The sequence below is a fragment of the Dunckerocampus dactyliophorus genome, chromosome 16 (assembly GCF_027744805.1).
Source record: "Dunckerocampus dactyliophorus isolate RoL2022-P2 chromosome 16, RoL_Ddac_1.1, whole genome shotgun sequence".
NCBI lineage: Eukaryota > Metazoa > Chordata > Actinopteri > Syngnathiformes > Syngnathidae > Dunckerocampus > Dunckerocampus dactyliophorus.
This window is the reverse complement of record NC_072834.1, coordinates 8,942,172-8,964,258: the sequence shown is the minus strand read 5'-3', so window position 1 is coordinate 8,964,258 and position 22,087 is coordinate 8,942,172. Positions and strand designations below refer to the sequence as shown.

The 22,087-nt window shown below is 39.7% G+C and overlaps 1 protein-coding gene across 3 annotated transcripts in view; it reads left to right on the top strand.

Annotated features, from left to right (window-relative positions):
* The window catches only part of gabrg2 (gamma-aminobutyric acid type A receptor subunit gamma2), a 60,145-nt gene that overhangs the window by 26,610 nt on the left and 11,448 nt on the right, over positions 1 to 22,087 (top strand). For 2 of the 3 annotated variants that reach the window (XM_054754623.1, XM_054754622.1), the window contains exon 7: positions 20,312 to 20,464. In XM_054754623.1, the coding sequence (XP_054610598.1) occupies positions 20,312 to 20,464 (153 nt within the window). Of the gene's footprint in view, position 1; positions 16,635 to 20,311; positions 20,465 to 22,087 lie in introns of those variants that run through there. The other variant, XM_054754624.1, reaches the window with a different exon arrangement.

Here is a 22,087-nt window from a genome sequence, read left to right as displayed (position 1 = left end):
GACGATGTGAGGACTGGATTGGACTCTTCATGGCAGTATTGACAGCCATGATATTTAATCTGATGTGGACAGGAGGAACGCTACATTGTCAGCATCATCCTCTAGTGTAATATCTGTTATGAATATTTTAAGTCATTATTTTCATCATCTGGTACAAACAACTATGCACGCCAATGTCTCCAAGCATGTCATTAAATAACATTTCTGTTATTTATATATAACTGTTATTTGGAGGGTCGTTTTGATGCAAAAATGTGCAATAATTCAGATGTAGACTTCAAAGAAGCTGGTTTTGGACAAATGAGAACTTTTCCCGGTGATATCATTGTGGTTATAACAAAACAAAAAGGAGCCTTGAGTAAAGCTGTTACAACTTCATAATTAAAAGACAGGAGCCTGTGGCAGGGAGGACTGATTGGATAGAACTTCTGTTAAACTGCCTTGGAGCAGCTATTTTAACACAATGGCAATGGCCAATTCACTACTGGCCTGCTATTTTCTAAGGCACCTGTGTAAAACTCATGGCCATGCTTTTTATGTGGGCCATAGAAGTTTGGAAATAATCATGCATATTATACTTGAATGTTGTCTTCTCCAGTGTCCCAAAAATTACAAATGACGGGACTCAACACAAGTGAGCAGCAAGATAATTGTGTCTTTCCTACAGTCAACTGTGATAGTGCCATAGTCTAGAGATGCATGAGTGCTGTCGGCACTGGGGAGCTGGTTCATTGAGGGAAACGTAAATTCCAACACTTGGGAAACTGGGAATGAGTTTTCCAACATGATAACAATCCCAAACACCAGTGATTGTTAACTGGTGTGTCGCTAACCTGTTGTCAGGGGGTCGCGGGTCTTAATCTTGCACTTGCTGGGAAACAGCCCTGATCTTAGTTACCTATTTAATTGTCGTGTTTGGAGGTGTTTGAAATTGCCACGTAAAATCGGTAATGCTAATCGCTAGCGCGTGTATGGGATTTTCAATGTAAATTAGCATCAAGCTAGCACATTTGTTTAAATGCATTCCATTTATGTTGATTATCTCTGATTAATGATTTTGCATCCTATGTATTTATAATTCACATACTTTACTGCTGTGTGTTCAGTTTTGTGCTGACACACTGTGTTATTTTCATTTTGCACTACCTCAACTTCAAACTGCACTATGTTATCATTAGATGAAAGACGTTTGAGAAATTTTAGTTGATAAATTTCCGCAATTTGGGGTTGCCGCTAGTCATTTAGGTGTGATGGTGGGTCCCTTAGCTAAAACAGTTGATAACCACTGGGCTTGATGACGACTGCCTTGCTGAGGAAGCTGAAAGTGGAGGTGATTGAGTGAGTCACCTACAGACCTGACCCCAACTGACCACTTGCGGGTCATTCTCAAGCAAAGAAAGGTGTAGAGCGCAAGTGGTGCTCACACTAAATATCAACTTTTGACTATTTGTTCACTTGTGTTGCCAGCTTTACTTCAGACAATAATGGTTGTGTGTTGACTCATTTTCAGTGGATGGTAAATCTATAGGATTGTCCCTTGAGAATATACTTTATGATAAAATTATTGCTAAAATGATACTGTCGCTACAAACACTAAATTAAGTGTTGCTACTGAATTGGTGAGTGAGTGTATGTGCATACACATACAGTAAATGTTGTGCCTACTTTAGAGTGTAATGCTAGTTGAGTTGAGCAGCACTCTTGTATGCGGTGCAATAAAGCTGTGTTTGTAGTGTAGGCTGAGAGGTTGATAGCGGCTATCCATGTTAGATAATCCAAAGCTATATAATGCTGATGTGCAAAAATGTGCAAATCATCCGTTTTTATATGCATTTACATCATTTAGAGCAACAAAAAGTACTTGAGCTAAGAGCTGTGAGTTGTGTTTAAAAAAAAAAAAACAAAAAAACACGCATTTCAAACTTCTCCCCCTCGGTTTTTTAATCAAAGCACTTCCAAGTGACATCATGAAAAAGGCAATCTGCGTAGGCGGATTAGATGCGGTGAAGACTTCGTAGCGTGCCTCTCTCTGATCTGGTTTGTTATTACCGCCGACAGCCAAATCGCCATCTGCTCTCTTGTCAGCGCAGAGAACTTTGACTGAGGTTGAGAGACCCTCTTTGGGTTTGAGTTTCTGACCTGCCTCCAGTTGGGCGAACGCAACATCTGTTAAAGAGACAGCCTGGCCATAAAGTACATCCTGCTGCAGAAATGATTGAAAAAATGTGTGTGTTTGTGAGCTGAATGTCAAATAGGGTTGTTTTTCATTGGTGTATTGAATTGTCCAATTTAAGCGTTTGAAGACTATTCCTATTTAGGACCTTTGCTGTGTTAGAGTAGGTCAGGTAAGGCAACTGGAAATAATGTTTGCAGACAAGCAGGCATGTGAATCGGACTAAGCCAGAGGAGGCCATTCCCTCTCTTTGTCTCTGTTGTCACGGTGCTACCTGTCGACATCCCAACTGTGATCTGATTTGTTGGATAAAAAATTGAGGCATGGTTAAAAGTAATATGATTTTATGATGGAAGGTGGGCTGGGGGTTGACATGCCATCTGCTGCTGTTGATAGAGTGCTAGCTTTTAATAAAAGAGATGTCTGTTTATATTTGTCTGTCCGACTCAGCCAGTGTCCAAAGGCTTGCTGTCTCAACATGTCAATTCACATCAACACCGCTTGCAAGACTATACCTGCATTTACCAACGCACATACTTGCTTGCACACACTCAGGTTTGTCAGGGAAAACAAGCTGAAAGATAAGCGATGCAGACAGCCAGCTAATGCTGAATTTATCTACAGTATGTTATACACCGGTTCATTTGGTATCCCTAACAGCTACAGTATAAAAAATTATCAAACAGAAGTAGACATCTTCATTAGTTACATACAATTAGAAAGCAGTTCAGTTTTTTAAATCAGTGTGTTTTACATAAGAAAGGGTAAGCAATAAATGTTATAGTAAAACACTGGGGCATGACTTTGCTTCTGTTTTTACAGTCACTCACAAAAAAGTGTTACCTGCATGTTTGCAAGTTATTTTGGGGGGAAAAGGATAGTTAGCTTTGCTTGCTTACCGAGGGTGGTCAGTCACAACAACACAGTTCATAAACTGTGATGACATTTTAGATTGTTATTTAATGTTGCGAACTATCATAGCTTGGCCTTCTCGTCTTAGGCTGCTGCCTCTGCGACCCAACCTCGGATACAGTAGTCCCTCGCTACGTCACGGTTCGAACATCGCTCCCCGCTTTATCGTGTTTTTTTCCAAAATGTATTAATTCATAAATGTTTGTGTGTCAGTAATGTTATGTTGATGAGACATTAACCATCTTAGATTACATTACCCTAACACTGCATGGGGTCAACCATGGCATGTCCGACATGATAGAGTGAAAAAAACGTTCTTCCCTCATTCCGTGTGGACGTGGTACATTTCTGGCTTCTTTCTTTGTCCATCTTCCCCATGCACTCCTCTTTGAAACACTTTCTTAACTTTAGAACAAATAAATTGGAGGCTAACTAGTAAGCTCAGTAGCTTGGTATATGCTGTGATCAGTGGCCGTCTTTTATGTCCCTGCAGGGATCTCGTAGCCTGCTCATTAGTGTTGCGCAGTGTAAACGATAGGAGTGTAAAGGTAACTATAGGGGTGTTATTTGATGTCTACAGGGCTTGTTTACAAAGTCAAACAGGTTTTCTATGCTCTAACTATGACAATATTCAGTTTATTCATATTGAATCCTAGTTTACGGAAATTCACTTCAACACAAATTCGGGTCTGGAACCAATGGAGTGTGATAAATGAGGGACAACTGTGTGCAACAAATTTGGCCAATATTGAGATTTTGCGTGCAGTAGTTTGTCATGATATGAAGTGTTCAGATCATTTCATCTCTGGTGCTCTGTGATACAACATCACAATGTTGTCAATGATAATATAATGCTGGAAAGGCAGTGCACAAAAAACTATTTTCACATACAAGCACAGCAAATTACCCAACGTATTTGAAAGGAGAGACGTTAGAGAGACAGAAAATTGAGGTGAGCGTTACGATTACGCTGCCGTTACTCATCACAGAGTAATCTTACCATGCCTGTTACTCATAGTTCCTGCAGATTGGTAGAATAAATTAGCTGAAAAAAAAAATAAAAACATCATATTGATGTGCTAGAGGCTTTTTTGTCCAAGCAAAAAGGCTAGCCTGACTGATTGTCTCGTTTGGTTGCTATTCTTGTTCCTGTTTGCAGTGAGTGGCATGTTCATTCATTGAAGCAGGATTTAAGATGGTTAATTTGCAAATGAATCACAAAGCCGTACATTTACATACTGTATGTATGGATTAAGATGAGCGTGTCATGAAATAATACGCGTTCTTATGCGTCGTCTGTTTGTTTGCTCCTGATGTATGGATAAAAGCTATTCTTAGAGTGACCTTCCGAAAGCCATGATGGCGTGCGGCCCTTGTTGTCTGTGTGTGTCCGCCTGTGTGATTCGGCTTGAGTGGAGAAAGCCCCGAGACACATCAGTGGCCCTGTCCCGATTACCGAGCTCCACAGTTTACAGATGATTCGTTGATGGGGGCAAATCCGAAAGGGGAGGGGAAGGAGTCAGCATTGTGGTTGAAAGGAACAAGCTCGGGAAAAACAGCACAACAAACCCATGAATGCACTAAGGAGAAAAAAAGCATTCCCCTTATAGCATGACCAAGCACATCCTTGTTCTATCTTTAGGCCCTTGTTGCTGCAAATGGAGACACAGACCCTAATCCGTAAAGACATACTTATAAACAAGTACAATATTTACTGTTCTGCTGCAGCAAGATAAAGCCTCAACAACAACTGAAAATGCTGTTACATCAACATAGCTTTGTTAATTTGTGCATTTATATTTGACATCCTGACTATACTTTAGCATCATTATTTTTTTAAACGATTTTTTAAAATAATTTACCTGTACATTTAATTAAATTTCAGTAAGAATCCACACACTAATTCTATGCTAAAAATATATTTATTAAAAGCTCTTTTGTTACGTGTAAAAATGATCAAAATAATCTCTGTAAAATACTACTGTCATGAAAAAAATACAATTCCAAAAAAGTTACTTCCCACTGATCCAGATTTTTCATTTGGCAGAAATAAAAAAAAAAAAAAATATTATTTCTATGAAATCTGATTTAGGTTGTAATTTGTATGCACTTGTGCAATATTTTATTTACACTATCCTGGATCTAGAACAAATCGTGGATGGGCAAAATAATTAATTACATACAAGACAATGATAAAAGTCATAATAATGAGACAACCATTGTTAAGAATTCGGTCTATTGTTGTGTGCAATTGACTGTTAATCACAGCATCTTGAACTAACACTTAGTACACAGTATACTAATTAATTAACCGTCTCATAAAACAGATAAAAAAACTTAGCTAAGAATGCACGTAATGGGAAACACATATTTCACCTATCAAGCCTTTTGAAATAAACTCCAAAAGGTGCTAACAACATCCCATTTACATATAATGTGGCGTACGTATTAACCAAGCTACAGCGACGTTGTTGTTATTATTAACATTGTTACGCCGTTCGAACTACGCACAACACTTCAGGCGACTACTGACCGGTAAAGCTACATAAAGGAGCTGCTGATGTGTTTTTATTTTTCAATTTGGAAGAGTCAATGCTAGGTGTAGGCATTCGTTTCTATGTTGCTATGTGAAATCAATGCGCCCAGGAAGGAAGCTCCGGTAATGATCAAAAGGGCAAAATATGACAAAATACTATAGGTATTACATGTTATCATGACTGTACCTGTTAATACATGGTCACAGCATGTATGATAAAACCATACATAAAACCTTGTTGGAGGGTTTTGGAGGTGTTTTCATAGCGGTCTTTGTAGGCGGCATAGGTGTGTCCCATTACATGCAGTAATGAGCTGTCTCTTTTTATCTGTTTTTATATCTTTAGAACGCACAGAAAAGGGAATGACGTGTGTTCATGTCTCACATAAGGATTGTGGATGATGGGCAAAATTCCCCAAAAAGTGCAGTTTTCCTTTAACTCGACTGTAACACATCGCTATACATCCTGACCATTTTCTTATGCTGTTTCAGATCTGGCAAATGGCACATGTTGAATACAGGAAGTCTATTGGCAATTGATGTGAAACGGAGAGGGGGTAGGATTAAATGAGCTCCTCTTCTTCCTACTCCTTTTACGACATGTGGAATTGTGATATGTAATGTGAAGTATTCCAATGTGACCAGAATGCATGTTCAAAATAAATTAAACCATACCATACCATACCAAAGAAATTCCGTGAGGGCTTTTGCATCTCAGTGCTCGAGCCCGAATAATAATACATTTCACCAAGGAAATTCAACATTGATTTATCCCTTTAAGCCATCAATTTAGCCATTGACTTTGCAGGTGACAGATACTGCCATGGGGAATAAAAGTGCACATATGAGCAGAACTGTGATGCAGATTAAGGCGGAAACAGTTTATGACATTCTGCTCAGAAAAATTTATTCCCGTCGAGACAAGGTTGGTTGTCACAGGCTGCTTGGTTTAATTAAGAAAAGTGGCGCAAAGCAATAAAACACCAATAGTTTGTTTTATTGTTACTTAGACATTGTATTAGATATACAGTAAAACCTTGCCATAAAGTAAGAGAAGCGTGGACATTACCGTGATGAGTCCATCATGAAACTCATCAAAAAGTGTAAAAATGAGATGATACACCAAGTTTCTTGTGTTTGTGTTTAATTCAGTATTAAGAACAGTGAATTAATGAGCGTAAAATGATGCTGCAGCTCTTTAATCAGATGCCGATGGCCCAGTGTTTATTAAGAGAGAAGAGGTTAAGCAATTGCGAAACAATCCATTGGGTGACGCCACTCCTGTTAGAGCAACTCTCTCAAATCTCTCTCCCTCTCTCCTTGTGATTCTTGTGACGGGCAGGATCATTCTTGTGGCTCAGCCAGAAGCTTTCTTTCGTCAAGTTAAATACCAGTTTTACACACACACACACACACACACATCCCCACCTGTGCTTGCAATATTCACTGTACAATACATGTATGCATGCATGTTGCACAATACAGTGTATATTCGCAATTCAGCATTTGCGACTCCACAAATTTGCAGGTTTTTGGTGAAAATTTATTTTTCTCCTAAAATGGACAGAAAACACATCTCATTCACCCTAACTTGATAATAATTTATATCTGTGATGAGTACAGCATAACATGTAAATTCAATACATTAAATGTACATATATACATAGTAGGCCTGGGCAATAAACCGAAAATGTACCATTACTGAAATTTACTACGTCATTTTGCCCGTGTCGATAAATTTGGTGTTTTAATAAAAAAGAAAATAAAAGTATTTTTTGTTTTTTGTTTTGACTGTGTGTGCTGGTATGCTATGTTCATTCCCCTTTAAGACAAGGTACATCGTGTGGAATCACGTGACTCCACCCTTGCAGCCTGAACAAGAAGGGAAACAGAAGATGAGGGAACGGGTGATGGTTCAAATGAAGGAGCGGCTGTACAGTGCCAGCAATTCACTCGCTTATGCGCCTAGAAATCAACAGTGCGAGTAGAAAAAATAAAAAGGGAGCACACGTGCGACTACGTTTTTCAACCCTGTCATTCGCATTTCGCTCCTGAAATAAGTCCATACAAAGCGAATCAAAGGCACCTCGCATTGCCGTACAAGCGGCACTCGCTGACGTAGCTAACTAGCCATGTTATCAGTTGGATGCTGGTACGCTGCTGGAAAGATGACTGCTCTCTGTGACGTACTATAGTGCTTTCCCAATCATGCGCTAAAAATACTTTTTTTGTCTGCTGTTTGTATTCATCGTAACGCTGCTCCGAATGACACACAAATACTTGACTTGAAATATATGGATTTTTAAAGCCTTTAAAAAAAAACAAACATGTACATCATGACCAATTATGCAAAATTGACAATTCACAAATAAAGAAAAAGATAATACAAACATTATAAAAGTGTCTCTGTCGGAAACCATGATTAGTTTGCTGTTAGTAGCAGTTTTTAAGGATTCCATGCTTTATTTGATGTCACGAATAGATGGTCACATGGCTACAAGAGCATGTGAATTTCTCTTTTCATTGTGTAAATGGTCATTTTGATGATTGGTTATCTATGGAATGTCTGGAATTGAATAGAATTGCTAGAAAAATGAGAAAGTCACTATATTTATAAATGGTATTATTATTATTATTATTATTATTGGAATATATTACCTGACATGGTTGTGGTAGGTTGGGTTGATATCAACCCCGTTCTTCTTGTGCAGTGTGATAAGTGGCCATTATTAATGTAACTGCATGATGCCATTATGTGGCTGTATGTGTAGCTTAGTATGTGTGCACAGGATGTAGTATGCCAGGGTATGTACGATACATTCAGATTTGTGGACCGCAGTCCCAGGAAGATTTATTTTGGGTTCCACAAAGATGATGTTGAGCAAAAGAACACGAAATGCAAAGTCAGTATGAAAACTGACGTAACCACCCAAAGCACATTATGTAAATGGAGACGTTGTTGGTGCTTTTTGGAGGTTTTTTCCAGAAAGCTTTATAGTCAGAATAGGTGCGTCCCATTACATGCATTATATTTCATTGAAAGTAATGTGTGCCAGTTGGTCAATAAATCAACGAAAAGCAGTTAATTTGCATTTCCTGCAATTATTTTCAGATGGCAAAGATATATAGTGGGCGGGGATTTATCATGCATTTATCGTTATTGAGGTAAAACTGCCCAATTTATCGTGATATTGATTTGAGGTCATATCGCCCAGCCCTAATACATAGCATACATAGACATATACCAGACATGTATGCTGTACTGACATAACTACGTGTCAGTGCAAGATGGCGGTACCCTGTGTGTGTGTCTTCAGCAGGATTAGCATCTCCAGTTTTACTGTCTTAAACTGGGCTTCAAAACTTACATCGAGGTGAAGACAATTCAATATATGATCGTAAGATGTTACTGGAATTACAACAGGCAAGCAAGGTAAGTTAGAGGCACACACCAACCAAGAATGAGTCCACTCTTTTTTGGGATGCAAAACGACAGTTGTAAAGATTCAAGAGTTTTATTGTCACATGCACAGTAAAACAGGTAGTTATACTACGCAATGAAATTCTTAAGATACAGCACACTGAGACCTCTGTCAGCCCACAACAGTTATTTGGGTGGAATCACCCATGTTAGTATTCCATGCCATTGTAACAGTGATCATGGATGCACCTGAAAACCAAAAGTGGCTGCGTTGCGTTTATTTGTTAGAAGTTAAATTATAGAATCTCTTAGGAAGGAATGAAAGGACTTAGGAGGAAAGGACAGAGGCGGTGTGGAGGGATGCGACAACCAACCTTGACGAAGGTGGCTTCCCTCACTCTTTCAAACCTTTCCTGTCTCTCCTCTCTGACTTCTCTGTCCAGAATATGTATATTTTTGTCCAGTTGAGCTGAGTTGTGACTTGAAGACTTAGCCCGTCTGTGTTGTGACATGCACCTGCTCAGTAGCTGCTCGGTTTCCCCAATATGGAAATCAGTGCATTCCTCACTGCACTGGACAGCATACATTGTTTTTCTGGGTATGAGGTGTCCGGTCTTTGGGGTGTACTGGCCTTAGTCTCAGAGTGTTACCAGGTTTGAAGTGTACAGGAATGTTGTGTTGGTTGAAAATTCTTGTGATACTGGACCTGGATGTGTATGTAGTGTGTTTTTTAACCTGTAAATACCAGCTGCGGTATTTACAGGTTGGTTTACTGTGGGCTGTTGGGAACATTATCACCTCTCTGTTGTCGGGTTTTGATAATGCCCAGGTTGTGTTTGAGTGGGTGTTATGTGTCAAAATGTAGGTACTGGTTGGGTCTGTGGGTTTCACTGTAAAACCCAACATAGAGGCCCCTGTTGTCTCCAATGTGGGGATCACAGTCCAAAAAAGAAAAGTTAACCTGGTGAACTAATGAAGCCTGTTCGGATGAGAGGCAAAAACCCAAAAGTGGGTTTTCAGTGGGTCGCAGGTCTTTGCCTGGGAAAAAAAAAACTAAAAAAGTAATGACCCAATCTCCGTGAATTCAACTTGCGCTCTTGTCTGTGCTTTTCACATGCTCCACCCGTTGAGAACTACTGTCCTAAGACTACCTGAACAGTCCAGTTGGCGAGAATCTCGCTATTAGTAGAGTTCATAGTATTTATTATTTTTGTATTTTTACATGTACTGATTATTATGACTCAGTTGTGTATGTTTTCATGTTTTAAATAATTGGATTGGATTATTTACCATTTTAAACTATTCTGATAAAGCTGATCCTTTCCAGATTTATGCTAAAGTCTTTCAGAGCCACTGTTATTTATAACTGTGCAGTTTAACTTTTGTTATAAACTACAGATGGGTATGGACTAAATTTCAACTATAGGGAGCACAATTTGAAAGAATGTTCTGAGCTGTTGTTTCCAATCAAATGTCGTATTGGGTAGAGTCATGCCAGCCCAGTAGAGTTGCAGTAAATAAGGTCTGTGTGGATGCAGTCCAACTTCACATACTGTCTTGTTGTTCTTCCTTAGACAGCAAGCTAGTTGAGACCGAATCAACAGCACTTCTGCTGGTTGCAACAAAGCAGAGCTCAATTTTTTTCCGATCACCTAAACTAAATCACAGTCTTAGGTGGGTTTGGTATATTTTTTCAAGATATCTCTATTTTTTAAACAAGGGTACAGTTTGAAGCTAGACAAAATGGATTTATGAGATTAGACACCTGTGTTTTTGTGGATCCTACCCCTATGTCCTACTTTTTAATCCCCCGCTCTTCCCTCTGGCCTGTAATTAACACGTTGGAAAAGGAACGGGGAAAAAGATGCTCAGAGAAAATGAAAGCCCTGTTTATCTTTACATTATATGTGGCATATCAATTTTGGGGTGCTTTTTTGAATGACAGATCATCAAGCACACAAGAACACAGATTGAACCTAATGTTTGCACTCTTCGTCATATTTTTTTCTCCACTCTTTTTCTCTGCTTTAGCGACGCCAAACACGGCATGACTGCAGTTGCAACTCGAGCTTCAGAGAGATAAAACTAGGACACACACGAATACATTGCCTCCGAAATGAAAATTATCTTGCGAGCGGATGGTAAAATTGAGGTTGTTTTTTGGGGGGGGGAGGTTTGTGGTTGAAAATGCTAGTAGGCATGGATGGAGGTCATAGAGTGTGGAGAAAGACGGCAGGGTATTAAAAAAAAACACACCAAAAAAAGAGATCAACTGTGTCAGAGATGCTGCTTTTGTCTTTTATGTGGACTAGGGTGTGAGGTTTGCAAGCCTCCATAGTTACATTGTGATATGATTATACACTTAACAATTTACTTCCAAGATATTTGTTTTCCATTGTATTTACCCACCAAACCAGCATGCCCCCGCGACCCTAAAGAGGAGAAGCGGTATAGAAAATGGATGGATGGATGGACAACAGTAGCTCACAAAGGTGGAAACACCCCTCATACTTCAGTGAGCATTTTATTAAATCTTCTCGAGTTTTTTTTTTGTTGCTTAAATTGATTTGCTCCCAACATACGTGTAAAATGAATTTCTCATATAAAAACATAATTATATCCAATGTTATTGTTCATATGGCTTCAGATTGCAAAAAAATAACTACAATAATTCCCAGACTGTAGAGCACACCGGTATATAAGCCGCACCCACTATATTTAAAGAGAAAAGATTTGTACTGTACATATACTGTATAGGCTGTATAGGTCTATAAGCCGCAAGTCTTCATGTTGTCACATGGGATATTTAGTACACAAAAAGATCTTACACAGAAAGATTTTTTTCAACTTTTGATTAAGTAAATGCTTTTTTTCCCAAACAGCGCCAAACAGTGCGTGTAACACGTCTAGTTAAACATTCATTCATCGCCTTCTTCATCCTCCTAGGAACCAAAACCACTAAAGTTGTCTTCTCAAAATAGAACAGCCTCATAATTCCTTCATCACACACTTTGTCAGTCTCTCTCTCTCTTGCGTTGTTGCTCTCGGCGTCATTTTCATCTCGAGGCAAATTAGCCCTTTAGCTTGAGCTTTCTTCTTCCTTCATCACAGGCTGGACCGCTGTCCAGCCTTTCGAAACACACACTTGCAATCCTTCCTCCACTCGAAGTTACCAGCATCACTGGTTAGCGCTGATGATGAGACGTGAGATGCTTTCAACATCTGCTGCGGTTCAAGCAGTCCAAACAGAAGCTGTAGTAATTCTACACTTAACATACTTAAGATTTGCCAGATCAAAACATGATCGCTGCATAAAACTTCAAAACGTGATACTAGTGTCGACTTCACTCGTCCGATTTACTACTTCCTGAAGCTGCACCATAACCATCGTGGGAACTGTAGTTATGTTAGCCATAAAGTAGCTGCATCACTGTATAAACCGTAGCGTTCACGTGACGGTGGGAAAGCTTGGTTTATAGTGTGCCCTTCTTTGTAAATATCCCATGTTACAACATGGACACCTGCAGCTTATAGACAAGCCTACAGCCTACAGTATATAGCTGCAGTATGTCCTTTTTTTCATTTAAATTTGGTCGGTGCGGCTTATATCCGGATGCACTCAACAGTCTGGAATTTATGGTAAATGTGTAGACTTAAAACTGCATTAAAGTTCGCTAGAATGTGCTTAACTTTATGACTATGTTGAGCATTAATCTGCAGTTGAGTGAGTTTGCTCTCACTAATCTTCTCAAGGAGCAATACTATAGAAGCTATTTTTACAGTAGTCAGTACAGCTTGTATACCAGTATACTGTAGATTTACTGTCTACTGAAAATTAGTCAACACACTGCCATTATTGTCTAAATAGCTGGCAACATGTGAGTACCAAGATAATTGCCTACAGTCAAGCATAGTGGTGATAGAGTCATCGTCTGGGGCTGCATGAGTTCTGTCGGCACTGGGGAGTTACGGCTCATTGAGGGAAACATGAATTCCAACTTGTACTGTGACATTGAAGACATCGAGGAAACTGGGCTGCATGGCAGTTCTCCAACATGACAAGGAGCCTAAACACACCTCCTAGTTGACAAGTGCTGTGCTTATGAAGCTGAAAGTGGAGGTGATCTAGTGGCCAGTGTGTCCTCCAAACCTGAACCCAATTAAGCACTCTGAGGAGTGCCAGGTGTTTAAGATACACTAATTCCACCAGTGATGTCTTCATGGAGGAGTAGAAGAGGATTCTAGTAACAACCAGGTCTGCTGAATTCCATGCTCAAGAGGAATAAGGCAGTACTAGATAACAATAGTGCTTCCACTTTAATATAAACGATATTCACAATTTGGAAATGTTCACTGTGAGGTGGACTCACTGTTGCCAGCTACAGTATTTACACTTTTTTCGTGGATAGTAAATCTGTACTGCTATACAAGTTGTACACTGACTACATATGTACTGTATATCCACGTATTGAGAAGATAAAATATAAAATGGTTGCTGAAATGTGAGAATGTGAAATGCGTATCTTTTGTGAGATACAGACTCAATTGAGTTAATGTTAAAGATCAAATCACCATGCAGGACAGGAATACCTATCCAGACCACAAATGATTAGATTAGAAATCGATATAGCTCTGGACAACAACATGGACTTTAACTTAAAATATTTGTGTGTGTGTGTATATATATATATACATACTGTATATATATATATATATATATATATATATGTATATATTAGAAACAACTGCTTTTACTACAAGGACAAATACAATAACATCAAGCAGTATTTGAGACAATTCAGTGAACCCTTCAAAGTAATCACAATCTCAGAAACTTGGATTGATGTTGAGAAAGACGCCGGTATGGGTATGAAGTGAACTACATCAACAGGGACACCAAGAGTGGAGGGAACGTTAAATTATATTTTGATCTGCAAACCTTAACTCTAATGTAACACATTATACTGTAAGAAAATGACCAGGACGTATAATTCTGGTCATTTTCTTACATTATTTCAGATTTGGTAAATGGTACACGTTGAATACAGGAAATGAACAAATGTATTAGCAATTGATGTGAATCGGAGAGGGAGTAGGATTGAATAAACTCTGCTTTTTCCTACTCCTTTTCGGACATGTGGAATTGTAAATTGAAACATGAATCATTACAATGTAACTTGTATGCATGTTTGAAATAAATTCATCCATACAGTATGGCACTTTTAAGGTTGTGAAAGTGCTATTGTGTTTCTTAAATCCCTGCAGAATCAGCATGCACATGTCCTAAGTGGCGCCTATTACCTGTCTAAAGCTTTAGATCGAGCGTGCCATGTTTTATCTCGCCACATTATGCTAATGCCCGTCATAGATACCATAACGTATCGGGACTGGAAAGAGGGGGATGGGGCGTTATAAGCGGTAAGTTTTGCAAATTCAATTTCAAGTCATATAAGCTCGGATTGTGTTTACTAAGAGGATTAACCTGCCTCCATGTGTGCTGTTATCTGTACAGCTGTCTATAAGTTTCTGTGAGGGGATACATTGTTAATATTCCACTCCAATTAGTAGACTCAAAGCACAAAAGGGATATTTATTTATTAGGTGCAATGCAATGAAAAATGGCTTTGTGGTTAATAAGACACTTAAAAGGCAGCTAGAGTATGAAAAAGACTGCCAAGGCAGTGGTTTGAAAGTAATAGTCTGCATGGACGAATGTGCTTAGAGAGACGATAAACCGAGAATCCATTTCAAGTCAGTGACTTTTAGGCTCACCTATTTCTTTTACCATCTGTCCATACATCTTTTTAATGTCTTTATTTCTGTCATAAAGACCAAGATATTGTGTCCTGTCAAGACATAAGGGGTCAAAGCATGTTATATATTACGAGTGTAAATTAGACTGTGCTATATCAAGAAAGTGAAGGATTGAGCGCTGAATTTAAGAAGTGCTTACGTAACAGGTGTGAATCGAGGCTCTCCTGATGTGTGTGAAAAAGAAATAACTAAGCCATTGTTAGGCAAGCAGAAGAAGTATACATTGAAGGTAGAGTTTTGTATTGAATTAGGATGAATGTAGGAAAAGTGTGATGATAACCATAGTCTACGACTTTTACTGCAACATAATGACAAAAGTGGCAAGGACATCTTTGTCCTGGCTTCTTCGGACGATATGGCTAAAGCAATAAGAAATAAGTAAATACCAATAATCAAAGAAGTGTGAAAGTCAGCTGTGATTGGTCTTAATGTAAAAGACACACACCTCCCAGGCACACAGTAAGCTAACTTCTTTTAACACATGCATAACAGTTAGAAATGGAATCCACTTCCTTAAAAGCTACAACTCACATGTCAAAGGGTGAGTAGGGTGCGGCTTACACCGTACTTTTCTTGCACTTCTATTATATAGTGGTTAACTTACTTTTACACTTGTATGGCACTTACAATCGTTAAAAAGTGTGATGCATCATGTGGAACTCATCTTCAGCCTTTGTGCCTCGTACAATGCTAGACAGCTATCACAAGTCAAAGTTGAACGTTTTATTAGTGTTTAAAGTATGCATTTTAAAATATGGCAGAAAAGGTGAACGTTTGCTGTACACTGGAACAGATTATTTCAAGTTTTCATTGGGAAAATGTGTTTCAAAATTCAAATAAAATCACTGAACATCCCATTGTGTTCAACATTTAAGGTTGTGCAACAATGTTAAAAATGAAAAAGTGAAAAATGAAGTCAAAGCTGACAGTGTTATTAGTGGTTAACTTGTGAATTTTAAAGAATTGCCTAAAAAGTCAAAGGTTTTATACTGGCTGCAGTTTTACATTAGAACATATTTTTTCAATTTTCATTAGGGAAAATGATGGGAAAATTTGTTTCTTACGATGTTATAAAGTGTGCTGTTAGAGGATAAAAACAAGAAATCATCATGGTCATGCCACCCACTGGCAGGTATAAAAATAGCTACTGCAGCCTGCGGAGGGGGGTTACAATCCAGTGCCATGGTAACTACTTCATCACTAACACGCTGCCGTTTGTCTTGTCACCAAAAAAGCGATGAGCCAACATTGTGGCTAAGTATCGTTGACCTTGGCAAGTAGCCATGGCACGACGGCGGTCATTAGCAAGCCTCCTGTCTTTCAGTCAAACATGCACATTAGCATACGCTGTCACCTCTTATATCCAAGAGGACGCAGCCGCCTCGCAATGGATGGCCAGCATGTGCCTGAGGTCTCTGCTGCTCGTCTGTATCTGCACCAATTTACAGCCTGTCTGTCAGCAGAATGAGGATATGATATTCTCATGTGGCACCATTTTTTCTGGTCAGCAATGCCAAGTTTCATTCCCAGTTGGCTGTTCCACACTAATATATTCTGCTATCTGCCTTAGATAACATTTTTCATTCTGGTATAATAATTGAACAAATCTTTTTTATATATATTCAGTCTGGAAGAGTTATTGTTCCTTCCTACCACCCTGGCTCTGATTCTGGTAAATGTGTTGCCTCTGAGGCTTCGAACAATAAAGCGCTGATTTCTGATGAATGATCACGGCCGCCAAGTTTTTTTTTATTGCTTTCTATAGATTACATCAGCTTGTAGTAAATTCGGGATCTTCAATAAAAAAAATAGTATGTTTGTGCTGCTGTCTGTATTTTTTGCGTGTGCACAGTTTGGGTCAGCAAATTTTGTTCCCTTATAGATAGAAAGTAATTGACTTAAAAGCAATGTAATTACAGCGATGGATGATGAGTGAATTTTATTAGCATTGGTCGTAGAAAAGTGTTGCCGAGGACACCTGCACTCCAATGTGGAGACTTTGTGGAGAAATTAGCACTTTAGATTGGATGATTATAAGAGAGACAGATAGGGATGCAGCTGAAGATGTGGGCGGTGTTGTATACATGTGAAAGGCTGTGAGATTAGAGCATCACACACGACTGCTTCATTATGTTCATTGCTGGTCAGCTGAGTGTAAATTCAAGCACAAATAAGAGAGAGAGTTCGATTTTCAGACATGTTCATTATGGTCTAGGCTTTACAAAGCCCAACTAAAACTAAATTTAACCAAAAACACAGTTTATATTAATTTTCTCTTATAAAGTATCACCACAAGTCCTCCTGCAGGCGCCATCTTTTTTATCTGTTAGTAATGACCAGAGACACACATTAGATGGTTTCATTAGATGCCCGAACTTGTCCGCGCCAACAGATCGGTACCAGCCCAAGCTCCAGATGTTGGGAACCCAAATTGGTCCAAATTAGAATTGTTCATTTTTGGCTGACATCTGTTATTTTAGCTGAATCACACAGATGGTGTTAATAAGCCATTAAAAGCAATATATCTGTCTCTTGGAATATTTTTTTTCTCTCTGACTCCTCCTACAGTTTCAGGTCTTATGCACTAACAATCTTCAGCTTATTTTAACACATCATACCTTGAAGTAAACCTACAGTATATACTGTACGTATTGACTAAAATAGAAGAATACTCGGAATATAAGGACAGCCCCTCTTTTTCACGACTTGTTTTTTGAAAAATATTTAAGACCAAATCTAAAAAGACAAAACCAGTGAAATAACTGAGAAGAATTCAATAAAAAAAGGATATTTCTTAGCTGTGTTTCTTAGTTGTTCAATGACACTACTTCAGTGATTACCATCGTCTTAAGAGTAGCATCACAAATGTTGCTAACTCAACCTTTGAGACACTTTTTTTCCAGCGGGTCTCTGTCGCGGCAGTGTGTGAGTGACAGAAAGAAAAGCTCTAACTCGCTTGGGGAGAAGTCTCAGTTGCGGGAACTGTTGGTTTGCATGTTTAAATCTTGAGATCCTGAATATGAGACAGTTTCTCAGGAAAAATGGTGTTTTATAGGGTTAGGGTTAGCCAACCTAAGGCACACCTGTGCAATAATCATGCTGTCTCATCAGCATCTTGATATGCCACACCTGTGAGGTGGATAGTTGTGGACATATTTCTGAACAATATTTGAGAGAGACAGGCCTTTTGTGTACATCAAAAAAGTTTTAGGTCTTTTGAGTTCAGCTCATGAAAAATGGGAGCAAAAACACAACTGTTGCATTCCTAGTTTTATCCACAAGAACAATCAATTTCTTTAGGCAACCAAAAACTGGCAAAATATCATCTACACACAGCCAGTGAGAGTTTTGAATCCATTCGGTTTTAAGTGCATTCAGGAAGTGATTAACAAACTAATGCATTACCCCTCTGGCTATAATGGCAGGCAGGCTGATACTTATACATCAGCTTGCCACAGCGGAGGGCACAGGTCGATAACGCCTCCACAAAATGTCCTCTTAGTAAGTGCAGCGGCCTGTAATGAAATTGGTAACTGGATGAAGGCGAGCGTATGGAGGAATGGTCCTTTCACTGGGAACCGTTGTTGGAAACACCATTGCTATCAGGAGTCAGCTTTGTGCTGCTGGGATATACTGTATGTATTAACCAGCTTGGGTTCTAATGTAATGCTAATAAAAAGGGAAATCTGAAGGACCCCTGAGTCCTGCCACACACCAGCATGCATCAGCAGAAAACACACATGCTGATATGAACAGTTAATGCCTATGCTGCAGGGGTCACTACACTTCATCAAATGATACTTTTAATGGCTGGGTGAACAGCGGTGAATGCTGGGACAGCTCCTGCGCACTTGGTCGGCTTCCAGATGCTACAAGGACTCGCTGGCATCCGATGGCGGACGAAAATAATAAACACAAACAGTCCCTTCCTTTTGTCTGTCGCTCATTAGCGCGGAAACACACAGATGTCGGCTGCTTCGCGATAAACTGTGGTGCGCCCTTTCTCATGAGGAAAATTATTAGCCAGCTGTTTGTAGCCCAGCTGCAGCCATCTATTGCAAAGCGCCGCCAGCCACTGAACACACACACACACAAATTTAGCTGAGACAGAGGATGCTTGTGCCCTGCAGGTTACAAACCATAGCGAGAGGCCAGCGGAGGTTTCCGACACTGTTAACAGTTTGATGTTAATCAATTAGCAGACGAGTGACTGAGCAGGCGGTTGACACTGAGCTGCCATTTAACTAAGAGAAACAGACAGTTACAGACAGGTACACACTGGAAGTCTAATAAAGTCCAAAGTAGCTAAAGCACTGATGCGCTGACAAAGCTGGAAAGGATAGCTGGAATAAGTTTGCAATCTTGGGTAACACACTCCAGTTTGCTACACTGACATTCCTGCAAACCTGGCATATGAGAGCTGGAACGGGAGACATTTATTCACCTGTGACTGACATACAGAATACACTGTAGCAACTCAACATCCCGCAATCCGATAATTAGAGGACTGCTCAGACAGCAACAATTGCTTTCAACACAACAGAGCAGGAGGCGTGACTCTCGGGTGTTTCACACTACTTCCGCCCTGCCTTTGTTCTACTACCTCCCAGTGCCTAGTTGACCTCACCCCCATTCTGTTGCATAATAATTCTAATCCATTTGTACAACTAAAGACCTCTCTCCAGTTTCAGCACCTTTGTCAATCGAACTGGCTAGAAATTAACCTTGTATTTGCTAGTGGGAGTAAAGCCCATAACAAAATCTATTCAGGATTGGGGAAAAACTTGCAAACTCCATAAAGCTAGGTCCCTAATTTAGGTGTTCAGAGCGGTCCAAGATAGAACCATCTTGTTTGTATCAGCAGTGCTAACTGCCCGACTTTCAAATTGGGTCCTACTGAGACTCATTTGACTCCTACTACAAGTCCAAGTAATACAGTTCAGTTCATGATTGTCCAGTTTGGAACAATACACCCTGATCTGGTTTCTGGCATGTGGTGTGTAGGCAGCTATGTACATAGTGTGAGGACCGCACAGATCAGTAGTGTGATACAAATTAGTTCTTTTGGCAGCCTTCGCAATGTTTGGAAAGAGTACGTTCCAAGCTTTTCTGTTTGGTGGAAACAGGGCGTGACATTCATCCCAGGAGCAGGGACTGGTGACAAGGGCATTTACATGCACCCAATCAAGACTCTTAGCTCACTTTTCTTCTTTTTGATTGCAGCAGAGTCAAACACAAGCTTCCTTTAACAAACATGTGTAGATGTTTTTGGCTACACAGCATTACATATTTATCGTCTTGTTGACAGCTGTGTTTGATCACACGTGTTAAAACAACATTTAATATGCTGGTTGGAGTGGAATTCAGTATCTGTTCAGGACGGAACAACATTGTAACGAGTTTATCAAATGAAACGTCATCTGACATATTTTCCCATCTTGGCTTCTTTTTGTAGGAGACTACGTGGTGCTGACAGTCTTCTTTGACCTGAGCAGGAGAATGGGCTACTTCACCATCCAGACCTATATCCCTTGCACTCTGATTGTTGTTCTCTCTTGGGTCTCGTTCTGGATCAACAAGGATGCAGTGCCAGCCAGGACATCACTCGGTAAACTACAAGCTAAGGCAAAATCTATTCAGTTTGTAAACACTTTACCACTTGGGTCCATTAACAGTTATCCTTGTTATTCCTGTGAAAAGTCTGTGGTGGTGGCATGACCTCATATTGAACAGCAGTCTACTTTGGTGTCCTCTTTCCTTCCTTCTCCCATCTTTCCTCCGCCTCTTCTTTCCCTCTGAGACCGGCTTAGGAATCTAGTCCATCTTGATTAGAAGACCCTACCCTGGCGCATGTTTTCTCGCATGCCTTAATGAGACATTATGCAGTGCAGCTGCGAAGATGCCGGAATGCCGCCTCAGCACAATAATAATAATAGATGTTGCTGCTTCAAGGAAAAAGAATACTGAACTACAAAAAACGAGAGCAAAAGTTTAAATATCAACAAAACATGTCAGGCTTTGAACTTCTTTAACCCCCAGGGGACATCCCTGGGAGTTCATCTGTACTTTTCTCCTTGTCAGCTTTCTTTCTGGACCCATAAGGCTGGAAATCTCGACCTGGACTCTTGTGCAATGTGATCATTAACTCGTGTAGTTTAATGCAAAACAATCCGCCTGGGAAGAAACCCTCCTCCCACCTCACTGTTGTCATACTTTGTCTGCCATTAATCTCTAAAAATAGATTGTTGTTCTTGAGCTCCCGCCGACGATTTGCGGTGGAAATGCTAACACCGTCAAATCCCCTTGCTAAAATTACACCAAGAAACAAATATCTTAATTTCCTCTTTGAAAGATTATACAGGCAGTACAAGCAGCCAGGTGGTTAGGGAGTGGATTAATGCAGATGACATCATTCTTAATCCGTCAATGCCACCCAGAAATAAACCGATTCACTCACAATGCTAAATATTCATGTTAAAGCAGACGGATGCCTTTTGGTCCACACCAAATAAAGACTCAAGTCAGCTCCCACACAAACGTCCGTATTTACCAAAAGGTTGTTTTTGTTTACTTTTATTTGAGGGCTGCCAAAGTAGCAGAAGTATCAGTGACGCTATAAATACGTTAATGTGCTATCACCACGCCTCTTTCTACATCATCATTAGAGACATACAGGGAGAAAAGTTGCCAGATGGTGTTTATTGGAATGTAGTGTCAGTGTTGGTGGTCAATGGCAGATGAACCATAAAGCATATGGATCACAGGGAGTGGAAAACAGCTGCTCACACTGCCCTCTTGGGATCGAACTGTTAAGGGCTCGTAATTAAACAGCCACCGTTAATCCTCTTTTTTTTGTTGCAATATTTCTACATTGCATTGCACTGACTGCCTTGTGTCCCCATTTTGCTATGGTGGAAGAAACGTTTTAAAGTTCATTTGTATTATGACAGGTTGTAAGGGATTTATCAGTTGTAATCTCATAGGTTTTTTTGTACTCAAAACATTTACAATTGGAAAAAACTACGAAAAAAGGCACATTCCCTCTTAAGGTTTACAATAGCACTCAAAAGTTACCGCAATCATGGTGCATTCCAGAAAACTGGGAAATGCAATATTTCTGACCGCGGACTTAAAAATTACACTGGGACACCGCTCAAAGAGTTCCTATCACACAAAGTCGTGAAAAATCAATTTTCTACCTATTGCTGTTCTGTATAAACTGCGCCAACAC